The 22809-nt window shown below is 28.1% G+C and overlaps 2 protein-coding genes across 4 annotated transcripts in view; one reads left to right on the top strand and one right to left on the bottom strand.

Annotated features, from left to right (window-relative positions):
* The first annotated feature begins 7550 nt into the window (after positions 1-7550).
* Positions 7551-14282, top strand: cta (Guanine nucleotide-binding protein subunit alpha cta). The gene is made up of 5 exons (XM_015333933.2): positions 7551-8221; positions 8690-8950; positions 9068-9118; positions 9265-9482; positions 9569-14282. The coding sequence occupies exons 1-5, from the start codon at positions 8000-8002 to the stop codon at positions 9924-9926; spliced, it is 1110 nt and encodes a 369-aa protein (XP_015189419.1). The 5' UTR covers positions 7551-7999; the 3' UTR covers positions 9927-14282.
* A 701-nt stretch (positions 14283-14983) lies between these two features.
* The window catches only part of Frl (formin-like protein), a 36713-nt gene continuing 28887 nt past the window's right edge, over positions 14984-22809 (bottom strand). For 2 of the 3 annotated variants that reach the window (XM_015333936.2, XM_015333937.2), the window contains exon 17: positions 14984-17375. In XM_015333936.2, coding sequence (XP_015189422.1) covers positions 17163-17375 — 213 coding nt within the window. In that variant the 3' untranslated portion in view covers positions 14984-17162. The remainder of the gene's footprint in view (positions 17376-22809) is intronic. The other variant, XM_015333938.2, reaches the window with a different exon arrangement.

The following is a 22809-nucleotide window of genomic DNA, read 5'->3' as shown; positions in this document are numbered from 1 at the left end:
AAAGGATGCCAACCAGGGCACAAGAGATCCTGGCCATTGCAGACGAAAATACATCACCCGCAAAGTTAGCGGAAATGGGTGACAAGATCCTAGAGAGAGAGCGTCTGCCGGAAACGGCCGCCATTACGGAAGAAGCGTTAATAGGAAGTGCCGCTCAAACAACAACCAATCGCGAGGTAGCAGAATTCAGGCGGGAAATCGCGCAACTAACAGAGAAGGTAGAAAAATTGATGCGCGGCAGAAGAAAATACCGAAGTTTCCGCGGAAGATACCGAAGTCGAAACCGATCGTGGAAGTGCAGATCCCCGTGCAAGTGGACAGGCCCGGATAAAAGAAAGCCTTCGGAAAACTAGTGCAAGCGTCTCAAATAGAGGCGGTTGACGACGCGACGAAAAACCTGCGCCTCATGGTAAATGATAGGAAAACAGGAGCATGTTTTCTAATAGACACTGGTGCAGACGTCTCAGTGATTCCACGTACTTCGTTAAATAAAACCAAAGACAATACGTGTAAGCGTGCAAATGGTGCAGAAATAGACACATCCGGAAAAAAACTTTTAAACTTAAATCTTGGACTTCGTCAAGATTTTTCATGGAGATTTATTATAGCGAATGTTTCTAAAGCAATTATAGGAGCCGATTTCTTACATTTTTATAATTTACTACCAGATTTAAGAAACAAAAAACTGTTGGACGGCAATACATTGCTTTCTAGGAAAGTAGAATTAGTAAATATTGACGTTCCAACCATTTTAACCATTAATTGTAATAGTCCGTATTTAGAACTTTTTAGGGAGTACGCAGATTTAACTAAACCAACTTCAAGGAAACCCATCAGCCACACGGTGAAACATTATATTATCACAAAAGGTCCTCCAATAGCAGAGAGAGCAAGAAGGCTAAATCCGGAAAAACTGCGAATCGCACAAGCCGAATTTTAGCAACTAGTCAACGAAGGAATCTGTCGCCCGTCCAAGAGTCAATGGGCGAGCCCTCTGCATATGGTACCAAAGAAAAATGGCGAATGGAGGCCATGTGGAGATTATAGGCGATTAAATAGCGTTACGGTACCAGACAGGTACCCCATTCCACATGTACACGACGTCACGCAACAATTTCGTGACTGTAATATATTTTCCATAATAGATTTGTCTAGAGCATATCACCAAATTCCGTTGGCTGAGGAAGATATAGAAAAAACAGCGGTAATTACATCTTTTGGTTTGTTCGAATACACAGTGATGCCTTTCGGTTTATGTAACGCGGTGCAAACATTCCAAAGGTTTATGAATATAGTATTAAGCAAATTAGATTTCTGTGCCTGTTACATAGATGATATAATTGTAGCGTCTAAAAATAAGGAATCCCATGAAAAACATCTGCGTGCAATATTCGATAGACTTAGGCAATATGGACTAACAATAAACATTTCAAAGTGCAATTTTTTTCAAAATAGCGTAAACTACTTAGGTTATAAGATAGATAATAAGGGTATAGCGCCGTTGGATGAGCGAGTCCACGCTATACAAAACTATACCAAACCAAAGACTGTTTCAGATATGCGACGTTTCCTTGGGATAGTGAATTTTTATAGGAGGTTCTTACCAAAGGCTGCAGAATGGCTTGACCCACTTAGCAAGTATATGATAGGTGCCAAAAAGCACGACAAAAGACTGATAGAATGGAATCAAGCATCGGAAGAAGCTTTCAAAAAAGCCAAAGAAGCAATTGCCACAGCAACGTTATTGGCATACCCAAAAGAAAAAGCAATATTAAAGTTGAAGACTGATGCTTCCGATAACGCAATTGGAGCAGTGTTAGAACAATTCTGCGATAACAAATGGGAACCACTAGGATATTTCTCAATGAAACTAGAAAAAATTAGATATAGTGTGTATGATAGGGAATTATTAGCTATTTATAAAAGTTTAAAGTTTTTCAGATATTTTGTCGAAGGAAGAGAATTAATAATAGAGACTGACCATAAACCACTGTCATACGCTTTTAAGCAAAATATGGACAAAGCAAGCCCAAGACAAGCCAGACAGTTGGATTACGTAGGACAGTTTACTTCCAAAATTGTTTACGTTGCTGGAAAAGACAATGTGGCAGCAGACGCTATGTCAAGACTGGAAACCATAGACATGCCAGTCCTAGTATCAACAGAAGAGCTAATGGCAAAGCAACAAGAGGATGACGAACTAAAGAATATTTTGGAAGAAGAAAAATGGAACCTGCAAAAGATTTTCCTCGATAGCTCTAATAAATATATTTATGTCGACATAGTAGGAAAAAGCATAAGACCATACGTTCCAGTCTCTTTACGGAGGCAGATTTTTAAGAACGTACACAATTTGTCACATCCCAGCGGCAGAGTAACAAAACATCTTATAGGAAAAAGCTTCATGTGGCCAAAAATGAACAAAGATATTGCAGAATGGTCAAGTACATGTTTAGCATGCCAAAAGTGCAAAATAAGCCGTCATAACAAACAGGTACCTTCGAAAATAGAAGTACCACAAGGACGTTTCGAACATGTACACATAGATATAATAGGTCCATTACCAACGATCAAAAATATGAGATACTGCCTAACTATGATCGATAGGTTTACTCGTTGGCCAGAAGCAATTCCAATGCCGGATACCTCAGCAGATACAGTAGCAACAACATTCTTTTCGCAGTGGATCTGAAGATTTGGTTCTCCTATTACAATTACAACCGATCAAGGAACGCAATTTGAAAGTCAACTATTTGAAGCATTAACCAATTTAGTCGGAGCGAAAAGAATTAGAACAACAGCATATCACCCTGCATCAAACGGAATGATAGAAAGATGGCATAGATCACTTAAAGCAGCAACAATGTGCCATGAAGAAAAAGACTGGGAAGGAATACTACCAACAGTGCTCCTTGGTCTACGCACAAGCTTAAAGGAAGATATAAAAGCTTCCGCTGAGGATTGGTATATGGTGAAAGCAGCAGACTACCAGGAGAATTCTTCCTCAGCGAGGAATTATTACAAGATCCACACATATTCTTAGAAAAACTAAGACAACATATAAGGCAAATCAGACCGATACCCACAGCGCACTATATCAAAAAGAAACACTTTATTCAGGATAGGTTGTATACATGTACACACATATTTTTAAGGGTCGACGCTGTAAAAAAAAACCATTAGAAGCGCCTTACGAAGGTCCATACGAAATTATACAGCGAATTACAGATAATATTTTCAAAATTAACTATAAAGGAAAACATATAAATGTATCTATTGAAAGACTAAAACCAGCGTTTGTCGAAAAAGATTGCAATACCGATTCATATGTTCCAATTAAAACTTATTAAGTTAGGATAGAGATAGTACAATATTTTTATATATTTTTATATACTTGTAAACATCTATAGATTTAAGTTTCGCATTTTATGTAATAAGAAAAATGCTCCGAAGGGAGTAATGTAGCGGTACGACCGAAGGTCGCGCCCTCTAAAGTTACTAGAAGGCTAGGGAACCACGCTAGCAAGTAGTGATCACTAGACTAGTACATTCTGTACGTAGCCGTTGAGACGTGTACAAGAAAGAAAAGCAAGTCCTTTAAATAAAAATCATAAAATAAAATTCAGTCTAATATTATTTTTACTATAGAGAAACCCTCTACACTCACCAGGACGGTGCTGACACCTTCCTGTACGCCGGCACCAACCTTCGCAGATGTCCCTAGCAGCCGCCGGGAGTGCGCGCGTCCGGTGGTGGCAACATCTGCCCGGCCACGTAGCCGGTCCAAGAAGTGGCAGCACCGGATTGGCCGAAGCATGTGGCGTGATTGCAACCTGACGTTTCGATTGGCGGATCAACGTGGCGTGATCTCGGCGTATCTGCCTCCGCGTCCCGATGATCTAGGATTCAGCGGAAGCTGAATCGATCTCGATCATTATCGTGCGGTTTATTAAATAATACAGTCGACATTTTGCTTCCTACGCGATTCATTATCTTTGTCTTCCAATTTCAATTCTGTGTCTTTCCTTTACGTGTGTTTCTTTCTCTATATTCTTCGTCAAATTCTATTCTGTGAGGTCACTAGTGACAAAAAGGAAGTTTCCCCTGGTCGTTGTCCAGCGTCGGTGATTGGTCAGTACAGTGGTCAGTAACTAGCCACGCGGCGCGGCCTCTGGACGGAATTTCCACACATACATTGTAGACATCTTGCAATACTCAATGTTCCCATCCGTCACATAATTATCGTAAACGTCACATAATTTGAAGCATTGTACGATCGTACATCCAATTTTGATTATATGACAAAAATCTACGATAATATGAGTTTTGTACGATAATTGTACGATAATTTTCGATATGTTTGATTTTTATTATTTGATGATATTTTTTAATAGCATTGTAATTTCATTTAATATTGATTTTACTATTCGATGTATCGATAGACGCGAGCTAAAAAAAAAAGTTTTGAATCAACGTAAATATTTTTCAAGAGTAAATTTATGTCCGAATTTTAAATGAAAATACTTTTGCATAAAAAATATTTGAATTATGTTAATTTAGTCTAAAACTTAAATTTAAAATTTTTTTTGGTGCGTACGATAATTTTTCAGAAAACCCGATAATTTTACGGCACTATGTCGACCAGACAAGCAAAAGTTTTTCTGGGAACACTGGCAATACTTTTTAGCATCTTGTAAACATAATCTAATGGCACCAGTAGTTGATTCGTATTTACATCTTTTAATTTTTCTTGATTAAAAATGTCATTTTATGAGGCAAATTCTCATTTGCAGAAGATTTTAATTTATTTTTTTAATAGTAAAATATCTGAGGCTGAGGAGCATCGATTGCTCGTAGCCGATTTTTTTTCATAATTTCAAAGCTTAACCTTTTAAAAATATGTCCTCAAGAGGATTTTTCAAAATTCAATTTATTTTCGGAGATATAGCTGTTTTAGTGACGCGGAATCCTATATCCTACCCTTATTAAGCGAAACTTTGAAAGCGTTTTTCTCGAAACTGTTTTTTTTTTCATAAATGTCAAGATATCTCAAGTTCTACTAAACCGATTTGCTTGAAATTTGGTTAGAGTATTCTCTATTCATTACTCTATCGTGCAAATTAAAATCTTACAAAATTTTTAATTTTTACTATTTTTAAAAAAATTCGGAACAGTAAAAAAAGTGGTAAAAATAATGTATCTTTTTTTCAAACAGCAGTAATTTAGCCAAAAAAGAACTTTTTTCAATGCTTTTAATTCGAACGACAGCTGCATTATTCTAAATTAATAATCTGTTTTAATTTTTTATTTCGGATTACTAGAAGAGCTGCAATCGTGACAACTGTCGCGCGCCGTTTTTTTGGGACTCCCTACTTCATCAACCTATATATTTTTCAATTTTGAATTTTTTCAATATTTTTTTTTCCATATATTCTCGACATATTAATGAATATCTTGTAACATTATAGATAGTAAAAATATTATTCGTCTTTTTGTTATTACACATGAAAAGGTACCTAAAATTCATGCCTTTAGATCAGAATACCCCCTTAAGTTTATTGTTATTATTATTGGTATATTTCGTTTTTCCTAAATTATTATTGATATTATTTTGTTTTTCTCATTTAGAATGTAATGTTCGTTTTAAATTTAACAATTTATTTACATGTGTTTTTACTTCAGCTTTCTCTTATTTTGTCATATATCATATGTTTTAATAATAAAGTATAATTTTTAAATGTAACAAAAATATTTTTATTCAATAATCACTATCAATGCATGGTGAATATCCACATTTGCCGGTTAGTCCAGTCAAATTAGGAACAAATCTCGGAATTTGAGATACCAAGCTATAAATTCGAATAAACTTGTACTTTGACATTCTAAAAGTTGTCTCAAAATCTACATATGATAAGGTGTCCGAAACTATTAAAATCTAAGGTCAAAGGTCACAAAAATCGATTTTTTGCAAATATCTCGTTTCCTATGGGTTTTTGCTATTTGTATTTATTATCAATATTGTAGAGGATTAAATTCTCTACAACTTTTGTTACAAAAATTTTTTTATACGTTGAATCGTTTTCGAGATAGAGAAGAAGAAGAAGAAGAAGATAATTAAAATTATAAGTTGTAGTTTTTGTAATTTTTATTCAATTTTTTTAATTTCCACAATCATAAATGTATGGAATGATATTTTTTAATAAAACATTAATTAAGAATTTCTTTCTTTCTTTTTTTTATTTATTTAAGAAGTTATTAATATAAATTACATTAGAATTGAAATATAATTTAAGTATTTTCCTTAACAATTCTATAACTACACGGGCAGGTAAGTGTTATTAAATAAATTGATACTTAATTAAAAATAAATACGTAAGTAAAATAATTATTAAATATAATGTAATAGTTAATAAGAAATGAAAATTAATAATAACTATGTATTTATCAATAATTAATAAACTTTATATGGCGTGTTTTTGACCGGGACTACCGGTTGAACTTAAATGATGCTCTAACCGCGCGCTCTACGCCCTCTATCTCGAAAACGATTCAATGTATAAAAAAATTTTTGTTACAAAAATTATAGAGAATTTAATCCTCTACAATATTGATAATAAATACAAATAGCAAAAAACCCATAGGAAACGAGATATTTGCAAAAAATTGATTTTTGTGACCTTTGACCTTAGATTTTAATAGTCGCGTACACCCTATCATATGTAGGTTTTGAGACAACTTTTAAAATGTCAAAATACAAGTTTATACGAGTTTATAGCTTGATATCTCAAATTCCGAAATTCTTACCTAATTTTGACTAATTTGACTGGAGCAGGTGTAAGTTATGAAAAGATTTTTTGCAAATATTTCAATCATACACCAAACAACCACATGAATCTTGATATTTTCTCATTTCGGTCTTTATAATACATAGATGTAATATTGGAATATATTGATATGGACAATAAACTTAATAATAATAATAATAATAACAATAATAATAATAATAATAATAATAATACTATTAGGCAATTCATTTATCAATTATTAAGTATTATAATTAACTTTTATCATATTGTATTATTTTTTAGAATTTATGGAATATTTCGAGCATTGAGCATATTTATCGTTTGTTTTTAAAAGTTAATTTATGTTTATAATTAGCGATATATATGTATATATACACGTATATGTATAAATGTTCAGATTTATACGTCACGGCAATTAATTATAAAATTATTAATTATTAGAAATATTTTATCTACGTGAAGCATTAGTGAATTATAATCCTAGGTAAGAAATTTTAAACGAAAGAAAAAATTCCTATATTCATCACTAGGATTTGAATAATGAGAGTAATGTAAACGGATATACACCCAATAGCCAAATTCTTTAGATTAATATAAAAGCAAAACTTAACAATAATGAAATATTTCATTATTGTTAATCTGATTTTATTACTCAATTCCTTTTTTCTTCTTTTTAGTTTATAACAAAGAATCATTCTCATGAATAGTAATATTTCGTATAGTTACACTCTGTATAGTAAAAAAAAAGACTACTTTTGACTTCTAATTATTCCGATTCTTTGAATAGATTGAATAAATTTTTGATTGACATTATTTATTCTATCATAATTATTTAGATGATTTTAATGATCATAAATAAGAGTTAAAATAGGTCGACCGAGGAATATGATTGAGAAAACAGGTTGCTTCTTTCGAATAGTCATTCTAACCTCTTACTACTTCGTTCATATTCGTATCGGTGGTGAGGGGGGTGGAGCTGCGGCTGCGGCTGCGGCGGTGAGTAGACGGAGGACGCGCGCGGAGTATAAGTGTGTGTCAGCATACATCATAATATAGTGTTCGTGACTTTGACCAAGTTGGAATAAATTGAGGAAGACATTTCTTTATTTAACTAAAGAGAGAGAAATATCAGAAGAAGAAAAGATAATAAAAGTTAGTTAAACAGGCCCATGGTGTGAAAGAAGGATAGTAAGATGGCGAGATCACTAACGTGGTCGTGCACTTGTTGTCTACGATTCAAGTTTAGCCCTGAGGAAATCGAGCAACGATACAAAAGCCAAGAAATCGACCGGATGTTGGAGAAAGATCGACAAACTTTTCGTAGACAGGTTAAACTTTTGCTACTTGGTGCTGGAGAAAGTGGAAAATCAACATTCCTTAAACAGATGCGAATTATACACGGAATCAAATTTGAGGTATGACAAATGGTTACGTGTCCGAGTTGTTACCCATTATTATCTGATCAATTTCATCTCAATAAGATTCTCGAAATAAAAGAAGGATCATACATTACTTACTGACATGCCAGTTTTACATTTCCTTATTATCCTCATGTTTTTAATGGTAAAATTCTCTTCTTTTTTTTTTCTTCTTAATTACATCTTGTTCAATTTACTTATCTCACTTATCTCCTCTAATTATTCTTTGTATAATAGTATCATGATTATATTAAGTATATTGACTATTTTATTTTGATTAAATTCATGTATTAAATTCATGTATATTAACCTTAACCATATGATTGAGCGATTAGAATAAATTAACTATAGAAGTGTTTAATTATTATTTATGTATTATTTGCCACAATATATAAATAGTGTATAATAAATTTATTTTAGTAATGTTTATATATTGAAAAGTCATTAAAATATTTTCTATTTCAGCCTGAATTAATTAAAGAGTATCAACATATAATCTATAAAAACATAATTAAAGGAATGAAAGTACTGTTAGATGCAAGAGATAAGCTAAATATACCTTGGGAAAATCCGAAAAATTATGATATTGGATATCAATTATTGAAATTTGAAAATACCATGATTTTAGATACTAGATTGTTTCTTCACTACGTACCAGCTTTACAAAGTTTATGGTCAGATGCGTCTATAAAAAAAGCATTTGATAGAAGAAGAGAATTTCAATTAGTAAGATAATATTTTTAAATACTCCTTAGAAATGATTTGATACTAGTTAAAAATAATATTTTATAAGTAGTTAAATGTATTTAATGAATAATGAATAAAATAATCTTCAATTTCCAGAGCGATTCAGTCCAATATTTTTTAGATAACCTCGATAGGATTGCCAAAGTGGTAATACAATATTTCATTAATAATTATTCTTTCTCCGCATGCCATATTATTATTTAATAAGATGCAACTAAAAATATTCCATAAATTAGAATCTTTGCAATATTTGACTTCATATAATATTTCATGACTTCATTCTTATTTCGTAGGATTATGCTCCTACGCATCAGGATATTTTACATTGTAGAAAGGCGACAAAAGGAATTTCTGAATTTGTAATACCAATAAACAATATTCCATTTCTCTTTGTTGATGTTGGCGGACAGAGATCTCAAAGAAAAAAGTGGTATCAATGTTTTGACTGTGTGACCTCCATATTATTTCTTGTATCTTCTTCGGAGTTTGATCAGACCATAGCAGAAAATAAGTAATAAACAATATAGTTAAATATCTAAATATAGTCAAATTTTGGTGTAAAATAAGATAGTAAATTTATTTTGTTCATAATTTTAGGGAAACTAATAGATTAGAAGAATCAAGAAATATCTTTGATACAATAGTGAATAATATGACATTTGGTGGAGTTTCAATAATTTTGTTTCTAAATAAAACTGATCTCTTGGATAGAAAAGTAAGATCGAATGATACCAATGTTCGCTGGTATTTTCCACAATTTACTGGCGATTCACATTCCATGAAGGATGTACAGAATTTTATATTGGAAATGTTTATATCTGTGAAAAAGGACCCAAGAAAGCCTTTATTCCATCATTTTACCACTGCAGTTGATACAGAAAATATTAAAGTTGTGTTTAATGCAGTAAAAGATACTATCTTGCATCGCAATTTGGAGTCTTTAATGCTTCAATAATGTTTAGTAAGAATGGAGAGAGCAGTTATTAATGGTTAAAAGGTATGTATACAGTACTAGAGTATTAATTGTATAAAAAAGGCCAATTTATAGCATTACGATTGCTCGCATTGGCAGTTAGAAGAAGAGTTTATATTCTTGCAGGACAATATTCGTTAATATAAGCTACATTATTTATTACTATATCAGTTACGTCAAATTAAGCCCACGTACAACTGATCTATATTAAAGAAAGAAAAAAAAAAAAAAAAAAAAAACAAGTAATATCTTGTCTGAAAATATGTCAAGCTGATATTCAACTTCTTATACATTGTATTTATTGATAATTATTTTTATAACATCTTATAAAGCCTAAATAGTTTTGTAAATAACGAGTTTTTTCGTATTATATAATTTAACAAGTTTAATTTGGATAATTTAGACAAAATAGTCTAAAAATGTTTCAAGTAGGTATTCAACTTCTTCTTGTGCATTATATCTATCGATAATTATTTTTATAATATTATTATTAAAAATCTAAACAATTTTGTAAATAAGGACGTTTATACGTTATATAAATTATCAAGTTTAATATAGACATTTTTTTGGATGAGAAAATTACATTTCATTCGATACAATATATTAATATACTCTATAGAAATTTAGCTTATTGCTATCTCGTGCTGCTAAGTGTGCTGAAGATATTGTCTAGATAGACAACTTTGTTTTTGGCATTAATATAACTTATTTATATTTAAGACTAATTATCTTTGTTAATGATCACTACATTAAGTGGAGAGTAAACCAAATATTAGCCCCATGCCATATAAACCAAATGAGACTAACCACTTGTGTTCAAACGTTAATATATTAACTCATTTGCTTCTAACTATGACAAAATATGTACTGATTATTATTTATAATCTGAAATTATCAAAATCATAATGTAATTGAAGTATTTTAATTTTTATAGAAAGAATTACATTGCATTTTAAGAAAATTTCATATGGGATGTAATATATGATCAAATTTGGAGGTAAAGTATATATATATACTGTATTAAACATTTGAAATCTAAACTTGATTTGAAAAGTGATGCAAATATCGCAAAGGTAAAATTTTATTTCAATTATGATAATAAATATTAATTGTGTGAAAAGTTCATGAGAAAATGAAGATTTGCTTATTAAACTTTACTATGTTAAATCTAAAATGTTTATATTTTTCATATATACATATTATAATCTTTATATTTATGATTTTATATTATCATCTATCTATTCTCTAGATGCTTATATTTATTACCTAATTGCTATTTTATAAATTAATGAGTAAAATCAAAATAAGCAAATCTAGACTGATAATCAATTGCAACTTCATATTTTACATCCTATTGTACTCATTGACAATTTTTGTTTTTAAATAATCAGTATTGATAATATTTTTAAAAAAAAACTGTGATTGGAACGGTTGTCTTTGGTTTCTAAACACTCTCGAGTACAAGTTTTTATACGAATAATATTATCTAAACTGTATTTGATATAATTTAACTATATTATATTTATCTATTAATATACATTTTATATATTATATAAAATAATTCGATTATAAATTTAAGTTGTCACATGCATAAAATAATTTTCAGTAAAAATGATGATGATAATAATAAAAATGTTAAACTATCCAAAATGGAAAATAATATAATAGATAGTATGTTTTAGAAAATCTTTACAAATCTTTTTCTATACAAATAATAAATTATCTTTCCTTTTTGTATATATTCATGGAATTTGTATATTATTAAGACAAAACAATTTTGATATGTGGCTTGAGATTCCTATTACTCAAAGTAGAATCTTTGTAAAAATCTTTATATCAGAAATAAGTATATAATACACATTTTCATCGAAGCAATAATTTCATTTGATACTACAGATTTTATTGCACTCCAAGGATTTTATGTAATGATGCTGATGAAACCAAAGACTGCTATAGTATAAAATGAATGAGATAAAATTCCATATAACTTGGTTTATATAAGTTTAATTGTAAATTATAATATTATAAATCTATGTAGGGATGAATATATTATATTGTTATCTTATAAGCTTTTTGTACGAAATATTTTTGGAAATATAATTCAAAAATGTGAAAGCAGTTATTTTCAGTATTTAGTCTGATCGTCTATTACATAAAAATCTTGGTTCTTCTTATTTCAGTATAATGAAAATTATCAAATAGAAAGTAGACAAATATACTTTAAATATTAACTATTCTTTGTTATTAATAACATGTGTAATAGCATAATTTTTGTCTAAACTAAATCAATGATCAGAATTCACTCTTTTGGAATCATATGAGATTTATATACTTACATCATGCAAAAACAAGATTGATGAGAGTGTAGTAATTAATAATGTTTTTTAAGTAATCATACATTCCTAAAAATTTTATAAAATTCAAGTCATTTAATGCCTTATAAGATCGCTAAATTTATCATATTTTTTACTTATAGTATATTACAAACTCTTACCCGAGACAATTCTATGGTACGATCTTATACTATTTGTACTTATTATGAATGAATAATGAAACAAAATTATTAATTTATACTTTTATAAAGGTCACCTGACATTTTTATAAAACTATTTTGAAGGAAATCGTAATCTTGACTAAATATATCTATAAACTTCCACTATATATACATTAATTATAATATAATAGTCAACTTTTTAAGAATTGTTTAATTTTGAAAATTATACTAAACAAATCTGTATTAAATTCGAACAAAAACAAAAAATACTGCCTCTGTAGTAAAACATATCTTTATGTGATTAACAAATATTTATTGATTGCCATTATAAAAACTGATTTCAATATTATTTTAACTTTATAGATAGCAATATTCATTCTATTTTAAATGAAAAAATAAAAAGGAGGAAATACATGAGCAAATTTCGATTATTTCTTAAAAGAAAGAAAATGAATTTTGATTCTACAAATACATATAAGGTATTAAGTAATAAAATTTCATAAGCTTATACCAGGAAAGAATTTATTGTAATATCTTTCATTGGATATATATTGCTTTGCATTTGCATATCGCCTGGACACAAGAAAAGTAAGATAAATTCCAAATCAAATCTTTTCGGAAGAACAATCTTAATTTTTTTTTTTTTAAATTAATCAAATGTTTCGTTCATCTTCGTTTGTTTCAAGAATATTGTAAATTTGAACGAAATTTATATTGATTAAAAGTAGAAAGAAAATATATTTAATAAAACAGAAGTCGTATGATTATTTCGTAATCGTATAATTTTTCTTGCATACAGGTGATATATTATATTTATCCCCTTTAGATATTAGTTTATAAATATAATGAATGTTAACATTCGATATATATGAATTGATTTACAGAATTTCCATTGGGATAAATTATTCACTTTGTTTTATAATTGTATAGTAAACTTAACTTTTAATTCAATTTATAACTAAAATATGGAATTTTTTATAAGAATTTTATAATGATAAATCAAAAAATTAACTTTTAATATATAATATTATGTTCAGTTAATTATTTCATTTACGTATACTTTTAAATGAAACCAAATGAAAGCACATATAGTGTTAAATTATATTTATTTAGAACGTTTACTATTAAATATTATTAAGAATGCATCTAAATAATCATTTCTGAATATATATATATCGATTACTAATTATTCAGATATTACTTAGTGTAACTGTAATTTATATATTTTATTTATACACATGTTTATATTATTATAGTAAGCAAAGTGCCCTCCTATTATTAGACTATAAAATAAAATAAATTATTTTAAATTTTTGGCATACTTTGAATACTTCTCAATAATCAGTAAAATTGAAAAGCAATTGAATATTAAAAATTTAGATTTGCGAATGCATTTATAAAATATGCACAATTATTTTATGATTTTGAATATTTATGTATATAATTTTTGAATTACCTCCAATTTACATATATAGAACGATATTTGAGATATCCAATGAATGGATGCTATATTGCGCTATTGAAAAGTGACTTTTATAAATGAATTAAGGAAAATGGAATTATTTTCTTGTAGAATAGCTTCAAGGACCATACATAACTAATATCGATAAGTTTATTATTTTTTCTCTGAATAATGTGATATTCTTCTATCTATTATTTAAACACAATTTGCATATGAAAATTTTATCTTGTTATTTCATTTGCATTTTATTATACATGGTTTGAAGTACATAGATGCATCGTGCCTTTTGTATATTGTATATTTGTATATAAAATCACCTTACACAAATCTTTGTAATAATGTAAACTAAATGCATAAATAATAAATATAAATTTAGACATTGTTTCTGTTGTTTCATTGAATCCATCTTAGTTTCTAATGCCAAATTAATCCTAATTAATAATCCAATCCAATAATTCACATAATAATTTGTTTTATTTTTATATTTTAATTAATCGATAGTTTGTTTATATGAAACAAATTAAAATCTTATATTCATTCAAATTATCATTTTTACATATTAATTTTAATATATTTATAAAAGATGTTTGAATAATTAAATTTATTTATAACAAAATCTATAATTTCTTTATAACAAAATTTTATAAAAGTCGTGTATATAATGTCACACCGCATTAAAAGTAAAAAATTATTCACGTAGTAATGAATTATTTTTTTATTATTATGCATAATTTACTTTTTTTACTAATAATATTGTTATTCTATTCAGATCTTAATTCATGAGATATTTATATATTTGAATAATCGTTTAATTTCTACACACACAAGTCTCCTGTTTTATTAATTTTTACTACAAAATATAATATATGTATCAAAATGAAAAAAAAGAAACAATAATAACATATATTATATTATAAGAAAGTAGCCTTGCGTTTTTACATGCAAAATTATCTTTTTTTTTTTGTATTAATTTTTTATAAAATACTTTTCAATCCTGTCCTATCAAAATTATTATTCATATTTAATTAATATGTTAATAAAAATCCTATTTCGATAAAATACGAACAATGACTAGACAGGATCTACATATCAAATGTGAACTTTTAATTAAATTTTTAATTTACAGCTTTTTAAGTTCTTTCGTGTACAAATGCGTGTATGATACATGTTGGTATGTTTAACAATAACAAAAATTCAACAAATTCACAACGATATGTATTACTAATCGATGTCATATATATGTCATGGATCATCGATAGTCATATAAATTATATGATAATTTTTGTAGAATGATCCAATAGAAACACACTTAATAAATGCGTATAATTTCGAGCAAAACAAACAATACAAAATATTTATAAGTAATTAATTAAAAATCATATAATTCAATTTCGACAAGTATATCTCAAGTATTACAATATCGACAAGAAGTAGAGCACATGTAATGTACGAATATTTTATATAAACATCACATCGGTAATTTAAGCTTAAGCAATAGTAATAATTACATTATTTCATAATGAAATGTTCCATATATTACAACATTATTTACACATTTTGTTTTCCTCCTAATATGATATATCAAAGACATATAAAAAGTGAATATAGTATTGCATTATAGACATAGTATTTTAAATATATATATGTATGTGACTATCTTGACTGATGTTAAATGATATATTATTATTTATATATCTTTATTATAAATATATATATATTTAATAGCTATTTTATAGTTTCCAAAAATTATGTATATATCAAAATTGTAAATATTGTCAGTTTAAGAAAGTTTGTTTAAGAAAAACTTTGAATGAATAAATATATCATCAGACATGCTTGTAAAGTACAGTGTATATCACTATACTTTTATTACACTATAAATAACTCAAGAATGGTATGTGATTTCAAAGGAATGTAATGTAATAGGTGTCATGCCAGCCATTCTTTTTAATATAGTACAAAAATAGCATATATATGCATAAAAAAGTCCAATGGTATCTAAATCACTATCTTTGTTTCAGCAATATTATATTCTAAAATATGGTTTTTTTTCAGTCTTATCTTAGAAAGATAAGATAACAAAATACTTTTTCTTGTAATCTCAAAACAACCACTGATTAATTCAACACTCTATATATATATACGTAAGTATATTTTAAATATTTCACAATGGAAAAATATAAACATACCACATTATACTTGTATAATCACAGAAAAGATATGCATACGAGCCTAATAATATGACTAATAAAAAAACAAACACTGTTCTAATGGAATCTGTGGAATGTTGTCAAAAAAGTAGTCATTAGTTGCAAAATAAAATATATATAGAAAGAATAACAAATACTTTTGGTTTGTAAACAAAAGTAAAAAAAAAAAAAACATTAAAATTCCAATGTGTAATAAATCGTTAAATAATAATTGATAGAATTAAATGTTTCATTTATCCCATTGAAAAATTTAAATGCATGATACATATAATAGTAATCAATAATTAATAAAAATAAACTTTTTTATATATGTACACAATTTTAGGTTTTTCTTTTTTTCGTTACAATTTGGCAGTAATATCATTCTTTGTTGTTACATCAGGGTCGAGAAATTACAAGATGTCTATTTCATACTTTTTTGTCTTCTCTTATGGTATATGTTGTAGTTTTTACTTATTATAAGACTTTGTATAATAATTATGCCTTTCACATCTTAGATATTATAATTATATATACTATTTGTAATTTCGCTGGAATAAAGTGCTTCGCAACTCCTCTAATTTCAAAAATTGTAGTATGTGTTTTATACAAAATTATGTTTCCATATCTTTAGTGAATAATATAAAGGCGTATGAGCATAAATATCATTTATGCATAAGAACGTTTATGAACAAAATTGAATATAGCACCCCCCACTTTCAGATAAATCATTGAATTTTAAATATATAATATGAGTCAAATATTGTACTTCAAAATTATTACAAATAGTTGGTATATTCATATAAAAATTATTTTCAATATCAGTATCATGAGGCGTTAGAAAACACATATCAAAAATTTATCTATTAAGAAATACATTTCATTATTCATTAAACTTTAACATCACATTGATTTGTGCGTAATTATTTACTAAATCTTTGAATAATATATATTTTCAGCCTAGTATGTTTACAAAAAATTATCTGCTAGAAAATTGTAGTATTCTTTAAACAGTTAGATTATTTAATAGATGAGGAGACTTATTGAATATCTGATCTAAATTCTGTTCTAACTTAAAATTCAAGTTCTTCGGCAGTACGGGAAAGTCTGTGATTATCAATTCGTCTACGTTGACTACGTCTTACAGCATCTGCTCTACGATATGGTTCTGATCTAAGACCAAGAAGTATATCTTCTAGAGCACCATTATAAACTTCATCTTGCTGTAAAAGTTTCTTCTCTTGAACCAGTCTGGTTTTATTCTTAAGTTCATTTATGACAGCATCCTAGAGTGATAAAAAATAAATTAATGTTACAAATGATTGTTATATAAATTAATTTATAATTACTTTTCAAATAATTATCATTATTTTAAATATTATAATTCAGATTCATGTACAATAATACTGTATACCTATAAAAACCTATAAAATATAATACGATATCAAAAAGAAATATTTATTCTGAAATTCTATTTAAGTCAATAAAGTTATGATACTTCCAAGAAAAGAAAGTAATAGAGAATTTCTCTCAAGCAACATGAATGCAAGCTGTGACATGCTAATGCATCTCTTCAATTTTGTTAATGGTAAACATTTAGTATATATAACCATTCAATATTTATTATATGGTATATAGAATACACTGTATTGAGTAAAAAAGCTTTAGTAAACATAGATTGAAAGATCAAAGGTTTCTCAAATACATCAACATTTTTCTTTGTTATTATCATAATTGCCTTACTATTGAATTTTTAATATTTACAGAAGATATTCCATGTGTCCACTTTCTATTTCTATACACGCTTGGCATTTTTTTTTTACAGAGTTGCGAACTCTCTTAACAATTCCACATTTCTGTCGAATTGTTTGACAAGCATGATGGTGGATAATACGCTGACATTTTTACAATACTTTCTAACTGTGTAATATCTTCAATCGCCGATCTACAACTGACTAATTCTCAATGAAATCTACTTTCGGCACTTTAATAAAAACATTTACAACGCAGTTTAAAAACACTACAGTAAACATGGAAGCAAGTAAGTCAATCATGATACTAGCAGACAAAAATGTTTATATCTCAGAAACGATTGACTTTTCGACAATGTTTATTAAAACTTTTTTACTCAATACAGTGTATCCTATATACTATAGAAATATTGAGTGATTTTGTTTAAAACCAAATTATATATATATATATATATAAGTATGAAAATATGCTTATAATTGTGAGAAGCAGGCATATAGCTAGGATGACATTTTGATAAGCCATGAATAATTTTATTAATAATGAAAGTATTTTATATATGTATATTAAAATGACAATTAATGGAATCGTAATTATGTATAATGAATAAAATATATAGAAATAATAAAAGGAAAGAATAAAGAAAACTAATGAAAATAAATAATACAATACAAAATTACAATTCGATGAATTGTAATGCGTGTTGTCTACATTCTCTATGAAAATTAATAATTATTTTGTTTACAGTTATTTTCTTCTTTTTTTATGGACTTGATGTTTTGTCTCTTTTCTATTCATTTTTCTTATATTTGAATAATTTAGCTGATTTTACATTCAGTCACTTAATGTTGATATAATTCCTTGATATTAATTTCCATTGAAGCTTTCGCTTCTTTTGATAACTGGTGAGGAACAAGCAGGTCGCTGGTCATTAAATTTCTTTATCTCATTTTTTTCATCTTTTTCAGAGTTTGTTTTATATTATATCAACACTCTAAAGGTTGCAATCATAGTTATTATATTATCTGCTGATATACTTGTGATAGTGGTCGTTGGTATTCACAATTACCGCTATTATTGCTCTATTATAACTCATTCCACCTGCTCATTACCACAAGGGATTCCAATTGTAATGAGCACTTCCTTAATATTTTCTTACAATTACTAATACTACTGAAAAATGAGTACGGTAAATGCAATTTATCGATCAACAATAATTTTCAGCGGGATTCCATTATCTAGCATTTCATCTCGTAATTTCACGATTACTTCGACAGCTGACATCGACTTTGTTTCATATAGCCATACAAATTTGTAAATGCATCTACGACAATCAACAGATGTTTGTAATTTTTGCTTATCGAAGGTATCAGCTCTAGATAATTGGTGTAATATGTATCTAGTAGTGTATTTTTCTTTGCCGCTAGAATATACATAGCTCTTGCAATTGTTGATAATACGTTGTATTCGATTACAGATTTACGAAAATCAGAATTCTCGTGGTAGCTGATATTTTTACTGATACTTTTTTCAAACAAATTGTGTTCTTCCATTTCACGAATTATTTCATTTTACATCATTCTTGATATTACATCTATTTCGAATTTTCTGCAAGATTCCATGTTTTATTTTAAAATCTGTTTCATCTACTATTTTAACATTTTCAATGATTTACTTAACACTTTATTAATTGCTCATGAAAAAATTTGACGCTTGCTAATAATCAGCTTTGTTGAGCGTGAACTCAAGCCAGTATTAGCCTAGTTTTGTAAAAATCCAAAATCCGTATGATAGAAGTAATGTGTCTATTTTTATTTTATACCATCCTCTTAATAAAGCTCCAAGAACCAAAAGTTCTCCATAAAGGTCCTCCTTAATAAAGGTTCAGTAGCGTGCAAAAGTTTCAGACTACTCTATTTTTTTGTTAATACTCCCACCCCCTTGTTTTACGATAGAAATTTGTTATCCTACATTCTATCTGGTACTTGTTAGACGTCTTTCGTATTTCCAACCGTCACTTTCAAATAATTGAAATTTAGATTCGTTAGAAAAATCACTTTCTACCAATCTGATGCTAATATTTTTTCGCAAAATTTATTCTGGCCTTCTTATTCTTTTTACTAATTAGTAGCTTTTTTTATACCAATACATTCAATCAGTCTCACAACCTTTAGACCTTAAAATACCATACTCCGACTAATGTCAGTAAGATTTTCGCTTCGTAATTCCTGTGAAATATCCATTGCAATTTGTCACGGATCTACTGCGCATTTCTTTTTTATAATTTTGTCGACATGTTTCGAAGTTTTTCACAGTCTACCACTCTGATTTTTATCACACATAAAAAATTTATTAATTTATATTTAACAATAATACTTTTGCGTTTTACGCAAAAAATATGCTATGTAAAAAAATATAATAGTTCACGTTATTATCCATATTCCAGATCCCTCAAATATTTAAAATAACTAATAAGAAGAAAAATTAAATATTCTATCAATTAAGGGGTAACACCACTGTAGAATTTTCAAAAAATCGATTTTTGTTTTTTTTAGCTTGAAGTGTACTTTAGATATCTAAAAACCTTATGCACTTGGTCCCGAAGCAAAAAAAAATTTTAACATAGCGAAATCTTATTTTTTCGAAACGTCTCAAAGCGCCTCGAATAGTGATAACAAAACTTTAAACGCGTTTTTCTCGAAACTACATTTTTAAAACTGGGCGGACTCAGAACTCGAGCATCATTTAACCGATTTACTTGAAATTTTGAATATAGTTTGATAGTTGTATTTTCTACAGAAGTACATTTCCGATTTTTAATTGAATGTAAACTTTTAATTTTATAAACAATTTTCTATATTTTTTTTCGTCGAAAAGTCGATTTTTTTATTCAAAGTTGCGCCATTTTCACAAAATTTGACTTAGGGAAAAATCCGTATATACTTCTCAAGATAATAGTACATAGATTAAGAATTGCTTTTGTTTTTTATTCTCGGTCTTATAGTTGTCCAGATATGAGTCCGCCCATTTTAGCAAAACAAAGAAAAAAAAAACAGGGTTTTGTTCAGTCACGAATACCGACGCCATTTTCGATCTAAAATCAATAAAAATATTTGTGTACATAGTTCAATATATGATTAACCAAACCACACAAAAGAAATTCTATACCTCATTTAGTTTTCGCAAAAAAAATTCCCAAAAAAAGGCTTTTTTTCGGGCTCTATAGTGATGTTACCCCTTAACTGAAAGAAATAGGATGGCCCAAAACTTTTAAACGCTACTCTTCTTCTAGATATATAAATAGATAATAATCTCCATTTGCTTCCCCGAAGGGTTACAATCCTTCCACATTCCCTTCAACCTCCTCCTTTCCTTCTTTACCCTCATCTCCCGCCCTTGAGCCTCCCTCTTCCTTACTCTCCTCCTTCCACCAAACTTTGTTCCTCTCTCCAAATCTCCACCTTCTTCATCCATTCTTCCCCCCTTCCACTCTCATCCAATATCTTTCTTATCTTTTCTTCTATTCCTCTTACTCTTCTTCTATTGATACGCATTTTTCTATTAAAATCGTCTTCCAAATGACGTAGTGGACAGGGTGAATCATCTCATCTTCGACATCTTTCTAAAGGAGAATTGCATTTAATCCATGCATACTCGCATCTATATGTAATTGAATATTGAACGAAATTTCTAAATGTTCGAACCTAGGGGCATTTAATTTTACATACAATGTCAAACAAATAAAATGAAGATCATTTGTGGATTTAGAATCGCATCAACGTCTTTGTCGAAGATTTTTATGATCTTGTATATCTTTTTGTCACTCATCGTGATGTTATCTCATCGAGAAGTCTGACGTATATCTCTGTCGATACTTTTTTCACATTTCCGATTTGTCATGCTTTTTCTTTATCATCTTAAAAACTTCGTTTTTTAACGTTTTCATTTTTAATCACATCTTCAGTGTTTATTCAAAGTTAACGAATAACTTTGCAGGATAATCCTACAGCAATCGTTTACCATACATAGTCCTTTGTATGTTGATTCACTCACATGCTCGTTACTCTTTATTTGAACTATTAGAACAATTTTCGACAATTTTTACCTTCGATTCTAGAGTAATTCCCAATTTTGTTGGAATGACAGTTAATGGAATCGAAAGCTATCGAAAATTAAACGTAATAAGTAAAATATCAAAAAATAGTTATACAAAAATATAAAGAAAATAAATAATTAAAATAAATAATTAAATACAAATTTATTGCAATGCGTGTCGTTTGAATTTCCCATAAAGACAATTATTAATTTTTTCTTTACAGAGTTCTTTTTGTTTACTACACTCCAAGCGTCGTTGTCTTTGAATAGGCTAACACGTTCGAGCTTGCACAACGTTTTTTCTATTTTATGATATTAAAGTTCACGTAATTTTCATAATGATAAAAAAATATATTATAAAAATTAGATATGTTATAATATCAATAAATATATGTCATACAAGGCTACACTTTAATATTTAATATTCCGAATGTATAGAAATGAAAAATAAAAAAAATTAAATTTCATTTTGTATTAATCATTGCCTATCTTTATCTGGTACTAAATTATATTTTACAGCGTTTTATCAGAAGATTGAAATGCTTTCTAGTATGCCTTATAAAATATGTTATATTTATATAAAATATTATTTTCGAATGGGAGCTATTATTTTGCCAATAATATTTGTATGTTTACATTTAAAATATGATAATGTAATATTGTTTATGTAAACAAATTATTTTGTGTAAATATATTTTGTTCATTTTAAAGGAGCAATATATGTGATAACACAATGTTAAATTCTTAATGATCAAATATACAGAATAAAATTCTTACATGGTAAGCATTGTGTATTAGTTATGCTTACTTTGTAAAAATTTTAGTGTTGCGGATATACTGTTGGTTAAGACTCCTCCTGACAAATTCATGAAACTT

The sequence above is a fragment of the Polistes dominula genome, unplaced genomic scaffold (genome assembly GCF_049000335.1).
Source record: "Polistes dominula isolate Pdom_NZ unplaced genomic scaffold, Pdom_raw_medaka contig_216, whole genome shotgun sequence".
NCBI classification, from domain to species: Eukaryota; Metazoa; Arthropoda; class Insecta; order Hymenoptera; family Vespidae; genus Polistes; species Polistes dominula.
This window is presented reverse-complemented; position numbering and strand designations above follow the sequence as displayed.